Source organism: Malaclemys terrapin, chromosome 13 (assembly GCF_027887155.1).
Source record: "Malaclemys terrapin pileata isolate rMalTer1 chromosome 13, rMalTer1.hap1, whole genome shotgun sequence".
Taxonomy (NCBI): domain Eukaryota; kingdom Metazoa; phylum Chordata; order Testudines; family Emydidae; genus Malaclemys; species Malaclemys terrapin.
In genome coordinates, this window is record NC_071517.1 from 34,152,467 (window position 1) to 34,163,180 (window position 10,714).

The following is a 10,714-nucleotide window of genomic DNA, read 5'->3' on the forward strand; positions in this document are numbered from 1 at the left end:
GATAAAGGGGCCCAGTATAAAACACAGTGTGTGCTCATGTAATTACAGGTGGTATCATAATGGAAGCACAGGATGGCATCTCTCTGCCTTGGTGCCTCATTGACAATGTTTTTTAAAGCAAGTCACAACAGCAGTGATAAATATCAGACTAACAAAACCACAAAGACCTGGATCCCTAAGCCCAAACAGCACAAATAGCCCCAATATTGAGTGCGAGCTATAGCGGCCACTAATCTCACCTAAAAAGCCAGATGGCCAGTGACAGAGGTGACTCAGACCTATCACAGCAAACTAGCTCATTCCCACTTCACGTGCACTGAACAAACTATGATAAGAAGGTTTGAATCCTTTTGACAGCAGAGAATTTAGTGGCAACTTTTCCCAAGGCCTCTTTGACCTCTCTGTTCCTCAGGCTGTATATGAGCGGGTTGAGCATGGGAGTCAGGACTGTGTAGAAGACGGAGAACACTTTGTTCAGGTCTCTCAGTGTATCAATTTTTGGTAGCATGTAGACAATCATTATGGTCCCATAGAAAATTGACACCACGATGAGGTGAGAGGAGCAGGTGGAAAAGGCTTTTCTCTTCCCAGAGGTGGAAGGGATTCGCAGGATGGTGGTGATGATACAGACGTATGTTGCCAGGGTTAATAGATATGGCGGGAGAGTGCATATAGCAGCCAGTATGGTAGTGATAAGCTCCATCATACGTGTGTCACTGCAGGAGAGTTTTATTACTGGGATGAAGTCACAGAAGAAATGGTCAATTTCATTGGGGCCGCAGAAAGTTAATTGTTGCATTAAAAATATTGTTATGTCTATAGCCAGAGAACAACTAATCCAAGTGCCAGCTGCTAGCTGGAGGCAGCACCTGCCATTCATAAGGACAGCATAGTGCAGTGGTTTGCATATTGCTAAATACCGATCATAAGACATCACTGCCAGGAGATAGCACTCTGCAGCTGCCAGGAACCCAAAGAAATAATATTGTGTGAGGCAGCTGCTAACAGAAATGGTTCTGTCCCCAGTAAGAAAACTGGCCAACATCCTGGGCAGGATGGTGGAGGTGTAGCAGGTCTCCAAGCAGGACAAATTCCCCAGGAAGAAATACATTGGGGTGTGAAGTTGCTGATCAGCCACAACTAGCACAACAATGAGGATGTTCCCAGCCATTGTCACAATGTAGATGACAAGAAACAACAAGAAGAGAAGAATTTGCAGCCCAGGGAGATTCCCAAATCCTAGCAGGATGAAATCTGTGAGAACTGTTTGATTTCCCCACTCTGGGTTCGCCATGAGGTGTAACTAGGGGAAAGAAAACACAATTTACAATAGAATCTGAAGATGATACATTTTTATCAAGCATCAGCATCAATTTAGTTCCATAAATATTCCATAAGACCCTTCATCTTGTTGGTTCAGTGAAGAACCAAGACTCTGGCAGCAAATTTTCTAGTACCGCAACTTCTGCTTGGATCTTTGAGTTTCCATCATCACCCTGATTCTTTCAGTGACCCAGGCAAAAGATATAGGGTTATCAGAAAGGAAACTACATTGACATGGTTGGATGGATAAGGTGACATTTGCTTCCCTTTCTTGAATGATCTATTTTTAATGAAGTTGAGTGTGAAAGATTTGTTTACCTTAAGGCTGGCATAGAAGAAGCTGGAACCTGTGATGTGACCTCTTCACTCAGTGTTTCAGAGAGCAGGATCCTGGTTCTGCCATTTGTCTCCTATCTGCACCCCCTTCATGTGTTTTAATTGTCTCAAGGTATGTCTACACTGCACATTATTGGCGGCAGCGTGTAAGGTATGTGTAGCTACACACCGCAGTGGAAAGCAGTAACGAGACCTGCATGTTCCTGGCTGGACACCCTAGTTGTGCTGAGACCCTTGGTTTGCTTTGCCTTGTATCTCTCACCAGAAAATGAATATTCCTCCAGAGCAATTATTTATCCTGCAAACACAGCAGGTGAATTCTCCCTTGAGACATCTGCTAATAAGCATTTTAAATTACTGGGAAGGAAAAGTTATTTGCATGTTTTGTTTATTTGTTGAGGGTAGACAGTATATTAATAGAATCATACTTCTTCTGGCCACAGAGGGGATGGAACAGAGAAGGAAAAGCTTCAAAACTAAAAAGACTTTATTATTTGAAGCCCTAGACATAGACCAGGGACCATTGTGCTAGGTACTGTACAAACACAGAACAAAAAGATGGTCCGTGCCCCAGGCCTTTCTTACTCTGGCCTGTTGAAGCTTTGTATGAAATAGTTAAAAATCTGTCGGGCCAAAGAAAGAGACTTACAATTACTCTGTAATGGTGTGGTTGGGGCTCACATGTAGGAATTGGGACACCCAAGCTCCAGTCCTCTAGCTCCAGTGAATATTTAGTTATTTCATACTCCTCCTCCATGTCTTAGAGCTGTCCTGTGCCCTAGTGCCTGAGTGATCTGCAAAGGCAGAGTGTGACTATGTGTGTTACGCAGATTGGGTCATTGCTCAAGGAGCGCAGAGTTACGGTTGCGTTGACAAGCACTTTTACTTTGTACATCCTGATTAGGATGAAGAAGGTCCAGGGTCCCAGAAAATGGTGGGGGTGGGAGCCCATGTTGGCGAAGCTTGGACCTTCCCCTTCTCTTGTCTTTTAGTCAGCCAGCATGCTGATGGCAAACTTCCTCCCAAAGTCTCTTTTTTTTGAGAACCCCAAAAGGGAGTGATGGGTGGAAAAGCCCATCCCCTCATTATCTTGTCCATCAATTAGCTCTAATTTGTGATACGCCAGTTTTGGTTCATTGACTTCCTGTCTCACGCTGTTCTCATTTACCAGACATGACCTTGAGTTATACCAGGGGACCTTCTTGTTTGGACTAATTCAGTCTTTTATCTCTTCTTTGCTCCTTTTCCCATCAACATTTGTTGTTCTAGGTTATTGTGATGCTCTGTGAACTTTCATGCACTTCTCACAGTTGAGCTCACAATGAGGGTAAGTTCGTAGGTCCAATGATCACAGACCCTTTGTGAATCCAGCCCTTGGTGGGATTTTTGAAAGCATTGACGCGCCGAACACCCTTTGAAGTCAGTGAGTTTTATAAGCCTCGGTGCTTTAGAAAAACCCACTAGGCACCTAAATATCTTTAACAATCTGTCCCTAAGTGCCCTTGAGATAACATAAAAACCCACCTGCATCACTAAAGTGCAGTTCAGTATAACTCACCACCAGTGAACCTGAAAGTTCCAATCTCTCTCCTCTTCCATCTCTATTAGACACACAAATCCTTTGTGTTAGTTCACTGAATTCAATATCCTGGTAATAATGGACATAATGAACGGAGCTACCCCACACGCCACTCCAGCAAATCGCACACACCTTTAACTGCAGTGACCTCAGTGGGAATACCCTGGTGTTTAAAGTTAAGCATGTGCTTAAATGCTTTGCTGCATTGGGGCTGGAGTGGTCAGTGCTAGGCAGGATTCAGTCTGCTCACATTGACATTAGGGATCTGGAGCACATGACTTATGAGGAGAGGCTGAGGGAACTGGGATTGTTTAGTCTCCAGAAGAGAAGAATGAGGGGGGATTTGATAGCAGCCTTCAACTACCTGAAGGGGGGTTCCAAAGAGGATGGAGCTCGGCTGTTCTCAGTGGTGGCAGATGACAGAACAAGGAGCAATGGTCTCAAGTTGCAGTGGGGGAAGTCCAGGTTGGATATTAGGAAACACTATTTCATTAGGAGGGTGGTGAAGCACTGGAATGCGTTACCTAGGGAGGTGGTGGAGTCTCCTTCCCTGGAGATTTTTAAGGCCCGGCTTGAGAAAGCCCTGGCTGGGATGATTTAGTTGGGAATTGGTCCTGCTTTGAGCAGGGGGTTGGACCAGATGACCTCTTGAGGTCCCTTCCAACCCTGATATTCTATGATTCTATGATCAAGTTCAGGATTCCCCATCAGGTCTAGGTCACTTGCACCAGCACTTTGGACCAAACTGTGCTGGTTGTAGGTCCAGAACTGAGCTCAATGTGTAGGTTTGGGACAAGTGGTCTGTGAGGGAGACACAAGTACATATGGCAGAACTGATGCCTAAAATCATTGTTGTCATTTCCTCCCATAACGCTCATGGCATACACCCAGAGAAGTGTGTATGCTACTACATACACACTTCTGTCCTTCCCTTTCATAGTGTTTCCTTATTCCACAATAGGGCTCACTACATACAGAGACCCAGCCTGGTAATTATCTTACGCTAAAAGTAACAAAGTTTGAAAATCTCTGTGGTTAGCCCCCATGGTAGGAATGGTATTATTGGTCACACACGTATCCTGTCTTCATTTAAAAAAAACCCCACCAAAAACAAACAAGCCACAAATTTTATTTTACCTGGAAATTTACCCTTTTATTCATGAATAAATTCTGTATGCAATTTGTAAGAAACATGGTGATTTTCTTAGTCTTAGAGCTATTCAGGAACCAGAATTTTCATTTCATGGGAAATTCCATGAGTTCAAATTTTTGTTTTCAACCCAATTCTGACTTTCCAAAAATATATTTTAATTTTTATTTTGAGATTTTATTTCAGTTTTTATGACTTTTTAGGTTCATTTTAAATTTTATTTTCTATTCTATTTTATTTTTATATTATAGTTCATTTTGTATTATTTTATAAAATATACAGTAATTAGTTTTTCCCTAAACAAAAATTGTGTAGAAATTTCCCATGGAACATTTTGATCTTGACAATTTGGCATTTTCTGATGGGAAAACATTCCATTGATCAGCTCTATATTTTCTTCTCTTTTTTTGGTTAAAAAATATGAATTCTCTCTATCTTTTTGTTTGTGGATGTCCTATCTGCCATTATATTCTGTCTGTCAAGTAAGGACCCGATCCTGCATACAGGTATGCACAAAGTTAATTTTACACCTGGAAATAATTGTGTTGAGTCTGAGCCTTCTTTTGCTGTGGTAAAAGATAAAATTCCCACTGACTTAAAGGATTGGACCCTTTGATTTCAATGGGATTTGGACATCTAACGCCTTTAGCCTTTTTCAACCCTTATAGCCAATGTCCCAACCCCTAGAACTGAGTGCAGCAGCAGCAGATATTAGCTCTGCTTCACCCACATCATCTCACTAACCCTCCCAGTGCCCCAGTGAGGTGGGTGCTGCCATTAAGAGTACAATCTTCAAAAGGTCCTAATTACTAAGGTTTAGCAGCCTAAGTCTTATTGAAAGTCAAGGGGTCTTAGGCTCCTAAGTGACTTTTAAAATTTGCTCTACTGTTTTTCAGAATGTTACCCTTCGTTTAAGGCCTCCTGCTCAGACATTTCTGAAAAGAGCAAATAGGGATTGTTGCTCAGATAAAATGCAGGTGCAACAAGGTGCTTTACACATTTAGGTTGGAATTTTCAAAGGGGGGGTAATATATACAATAAACACCCCACGCCCATTGAATTGCTAGAAACCAGAGATTACAAACGTGCAAATAGTTTCTTCACCTATCCCTGAAAAGTTTCAGGGATCTTCAGTGCCATGGCAATTATACAAATTAGATAATCTTGTACCAGAGCTATAGGCCTCTTGTTGGTCTATTGGAGTGAATGATAACCAACAGAACATTGTTGATTACTCTCCTCTATAGGATTGGTTATATATTCACACTAGCCAGTTCACGGTCCTATTTGGGTACAGTTAATATGATCATTTCATTTCTGTGTATTATAGGATATTCTGCAATTTGATTAAAAAACTGGGCTTTCTCAGCATGAAGTTTTTGACATACTGTCACATCTTCCCCTGAAGGAAAGGTTTGTTCCAGCCTTTATGGAAGAATACAAATATCCACTTATTTCTGAAGGCAAAACAAACTAGAAGATTGTTATTCCAAGTCCTGTCCTAGTGTAATGTGCTCACTAACCATGTAATAAGGTGTCAGTCCAGTTTATCACCTGTGTGAATAATTTTGTGTTACCAAAGCTTTATTTTTCATAATGCCCAATGTTGAATATTGTGGCCCACATAACTGCATTTAAGGGGAAAAAACAGGTTTCTTTTTTTTTTTTGCTTTGCTTTTAATTAATCTCTGACAAAAATATTGCAGATAGGGATGAAAACCCATTGCCTAACTCTTTGAAGGATACAGATCTAAACTGAAAATTGGCTATAATACAGGGATAGACCTGGATCTTCACACGCTTTGGCTTAAATATTTAATTCCGAGTTTATCGACTCCTAATCACTTAATATTTTTTTTACTGAAATCACAGGTTTAATATTTATTACTGTCCATTTGTCATTCCCTATGATCTGCTGTCATCTAGAGATCATTTGAAAGGATACATAAAACATTGGCCTTATTAAGCTTGGCTTCTCCATAGTGCCCATTATACACCATAGCCACACCTTTACCAGACTTCACCTTTTTTTTTTTTTTTTTAAAATGGAGATATCCTATCTCCTAGAACTGGAAGGGACCTTGAAAGGTCATGGAGTCCAGCCCCCTACCTTCACTAGCAGGACCAAGCAATGATTTTTGCCCCAGATCCCTAAGTGGCCCCCTCAAAGATTGAACTCACAACCCTGGATTTAGCAGGCCAATGCTCAAACCACTGAGCTATCCCTGCCCCACCCTCTGTTACCCCTAGTGCCATTACACAATAAAGCCGCCCCTTTCCCATCCCTCCCCCTCTGCTGCCCCCAGTGCAGAGTTCAGCACTGGCAGCCAGGGTACATTCTTGCTTGTGCAGCCGGCGCTGAAGCTGGTACTGGTGGTTTCTTCACTTCTATTCTGAGTGAGCTAGCTAGGGTACAGCTACAGCGGCTACGTCTACAGGAGCTGCCATTCACCGCCCCGGCTGCAGTGTAGATGCCCCCCAAGTGTCTAGCTGTGAATTATTCACTCTGGTCTCTCTTTCCGTCAGTCGGCCGCTTTTGACTTGGCCAATCAGCATAGATTATCAGCATTCCATTGAAATGCAACAGACAGTTTCCTTGGATTATCAGCGTTCTTTTCAAGGCCATGAATGTGCTGATGTATTTTCACATGGACTCACGCTAGGTCTCCACACAGATTTTGCACCAGTATAACTATTCTGGTTAGTGGTGTGACACTGTTATGGAAATCATTATACCGGTACAACCTCTAGTGTGGACACAGTTTACCAATATAGAAGTCCCTTATACTGTTATAGCTTATTCCCCTTCCCGTATGGGAATGAACTATACTGAAATGAGCACTTTTACATCACTATAATTGCATCCAGTCAGAGTACATGAATGGCCCCCTCACAGTGCCCCCTGAAGGCCTGAGGGCAGCCCAGAACACGGCCCCTCACCTCAGTTTGCCATCTTCATTCCCCCAAATAAACTCCACATGTGTTTTTTCCAGTCCAATCAAAATCAGCCCCATATAGGTTTCATTTATTAACTTAAAGTTCAAAACTAAACCCAGAAGTCTTCTCTCCAACTGCATACATCCAAACTCCCCATCTGATCTGAGTCCTTCCCGCTTTAGCAGGCTATTCTCAGCTCTTCCTAGCTGGAGCAATTCCCCCAGTACCAGGGTTTTCCCTCTCTCGCTCTCTGAAATTTCACTTCAGCCTCCTGAGCTGGCCTCTTACTCTAACCCCCTTCTGCCCTTTATTGAACATTGCCTGATTCCCCTCAGCTGGGCTCCTTCTCTAATCAGGGCTGGCTTGGCCACAGGCTTTCCAGCCCAGAGCATGCGGCCCTGTCATAGGCAGGGATAGACCAGTATAGGTAAAGTGGTGCAACTTCTACGTGTAGACAAACCTTCACACATGTATTCCTCACACTGATTATGAAGGGAGTAGATAATGGGATGTATGACAACAAAGATGACAGAAAGAGAAGACTTAGTTTAGTTCTTTTATTGAATGATGCTTTTGGTAACAGAGACACAATTATTAGGGTCTCCTTGAAAACGGTAAAACATTAGAAGGAACTGGTGGGAAACATCGCCTGGGAGTGGAAGGAATTCTCAGGGCATTGCTTTGGTTATAAATGTACAGGCTGGGTTTTTCTATAAGAGGCTGATGTTAGGCACCCAAATCCTATGGACAGTGAATGGGAGTTGGGCACCTAATACCCTTAGGTCCCATTGTCAATTACAACTGGACATTGTGGAGCAGATAGTGCACTGGATTAGGACTCTGGATATTTGGTTTCTTTGCCTGTCCTTGCCACTAGCCTGCTGAATGACTCTGGGCAGGTAACATCACATCTTTCTGCCTTTGTTTCCCCAGCTATAACATGAGGATAAGGATGTGGAGCTAGGGCTAGAGTCACACAACTTCCACTTTAGGCCTCTGAATCCCAGAATCCGGCCCCCAGTTATTCACAAAACCCTGCTGAGCTGCCGGCAAACCCTGTAGGCACCTAAGTGTTTGCAGTAAAAGGCCCATAGGTCCCTATGTTTCTGTCTCTGGACATGCCCCCTGCAGCCCCAGACCAGGTACCTCGTCGCCGAAGCCCCAGAGTGATGCACGGACCTGGGGAAGAGAGACGTTCCCCTGTCTGGCTCACCTGCTGGGCCCAATCCAGAAAGCGAGGTGCCCACATGCTTTTGAAAATCCCACTGGGCACCCAAGTATCCTGAAAAACTGGCCCTAAGTCATTGTTAAAAATTGGCATATAAGAGGCCTGGGCTGGTGTCCTGTGTTCTGTGGTACAGGTTAGAGGGTTTCCTTTTGCTTTTCTGTTCCTTTGGAAAGAAGCCTGGGGATGAAAGACACTAAGAAACAAAAGTTAATTATACAATTGCCTAACACTGGAGTTCCATGTGGATATTGCAACCCTATATTTTTATAATGTAGGAATCACACATTGTGTGTGTGTGTGTGTAGAATTCTCTCACCCTACAATGAATGGATGCTCAGCATTCCAGCTGAGTTCATCTTGCCTGCAGTCTCTCACTGAGCACAAACTCCCCTCATTGTCTGAACATTGAGCAGCCAGAAGTTCAAGTCTCTCAGCAACCCAGTAGTACCCACCTGTGGCATCTTATAAAGCTCCTAAAAAGAATGGGGTCACAGGATTAAAGAACTCTCTGTCTCCACTTTCTCCCATGGTTGTGACTCTAAGAGCATGACACGAAACCCATGACCTTGGACTACAGCAGGCTTCGGTTCAGGCCCCAAACCAGCCTATGGTATGTCTATTTCATTTTAACCTAAGGAAACTGATCGGTTAGCATCGTCCAAACACAAACTTCCTGCTAGCTTTCCTCAGAGCTTCTTTGACCTCTTTGTTTCTCAGGCTATAGATGAGAGGATTGACCAGGGGAGTCAGGACAGTGTAAACGACAGAGAGAACTTTCTTGAAATCTCTCAGTGTGTTGGTTGTTGGGAACATATAGGCAATTAGTAGAGTTCCATAATAAATGGTCACCACAATGAGGTGGGAGGAGCAGGTGGAAAAGGCCTTTTGCCTCCCAGTGGTGGAAGGAATTCTTAGGATGGTCACAATGATGTAGATGTAGGACATCAAGGTAAGTAGGAATGGGACCACTAAGAAAATCAAGCATAGTGTTAAAGCCAACATTTCCATCATCTGAGGATCATTGCAGGAGAGATTTACTAGGGGGATAAGATCGCAAAAGAAATGGTCAATATCATTGGAGCCACAGAAAGTTAACTGGGATATCGACAATGTTATTATGCCACTACATAGGAAGCCACCTGTCCAAGAGCCACCTGCAAGCTGGAGATAAAACCTGCCACTCATACGGGTTGCATAGTGCATTGGATTGCATATCGCTAAATACCGATCATAAGACATCACTGATAAGAGAAGGCATTCTGTGGCAATCATAGAACCAAAGAAAAAATATTGTGTGAGACACCCACTAAATGAAATGGTTCTTTTCTCAGTCAGGAGACTGGCCAGCATACTGGGCAGGATGGTCGAGGTGTAGCAGGTCTCCAAGCAGGACAAGTTCCCCAGGAAGAAGTACATGGGGGTGTGAAGGTGACCATCAGTCACAACTAGCGCCATGATGAGGATGTTCCCAGCCATGGTTGCAATGTAGATCAAGAGAAACAGCAGGAAAAGAAGAAGGATTTGCAGATCAGGAAGAGTCCCAAATCCCAGGAAGATGAATTCTGTGATGGACGTTTGATTTCTCTGTTCTGGGTTCGTCATAGGTTGTGTCTATGGGAAAGAAATTCACTATGGGATATAAATGAAGAACATTCACTCAATAAAAGGTCAGCATTGTTTTCATTGTCCCTGCAGCTGCTTAACAGAACAATAGCTGAGTAGAGAGTGGAGGCTAGGGAAGGGAAATGAGGAAAATGCCATCTCACTTGACCCCTGGAACACATTTGATATATGAGCAGAATGCAGGTTAACCAAAACGTTAATCTCTCTGGAAACCTGTGTAGTAACTGAAGAGATCACACCAAATACTCAAATACTATGGTGATGAGGCTCATGTACAACAGTACAGAAACACAGATAGATATTGGTTCCAATAGTCACAACTTTCACTTCCTGGTGTATCAACGCAGAACAGTGTCCTTTGATAGGTTGCAGTTCCACTGCTGAAATGCGTCAGGATTTTTTATTTAAGGGGAAACCACTTCACTGCTCCACTGGACCAGGGCAGCCACCTTCCCTGCCCCTTGCACCTCGGTGGTGCAGGGAGCCACCAGTATCCTATTGGTGAATGCTGGGAGCCCCTGCAGCCCTGCTATAACCT

The 10,714-nt window shown here is 43.4% G+C and overlaps 2 protein-coding genes across 2 annotated transcripts; both read right to left on the reverse strand.

Moving 5' to 3' along the window:
• Positions 1–325: 325 nt before the first annotated feature.
• On the reverse strand, positions 326–1,297 carry LOC128848169 (olfactory receptor 11A1-like). Its single transcript, XM_054047982.1, has one exon. It carries the CDS (start codon positions 1,292–1,294, stop codon positions 326–328), a length of 969 nt encoding a protein of 322 aa, XP_053903957.1. The 5' UTR covers positions 1,295–1,297.
• Positions 1,298–9,201: 7,904 nt separating this feature from the next.
• On the reverse strand, positions 9,202–10,155 carry LOC128847207 (olfactory receptor 11A1-like). Its single transcript, XM_054046573.1, has one exon. It carries the CDS (start codon positions 10,153–10,155, stop codon positions 9,202–9,204), a length of 954 nt encoding a protein of 317 aa, XP_053902548.1.
• Between the last annotated feature and the right edge of the window lie 559 nt (positions 10,156–10,714).

Coding starts and splice junctions, on each gene's coding strand:
- LOC128847207 (XM_054046573.1), bottom strand. CDS start 10,155: ATGACGAACCCAGAACAGAGAAATCAAACGTCCATCACAGAATTCATC.
- LOC128848169 (XM_054047982.1), bottom strand. CDS start 1,294: ATGGCGAACCCAGAGTGGGGAAATCAAACAGTTCTCACAGATTTCATC.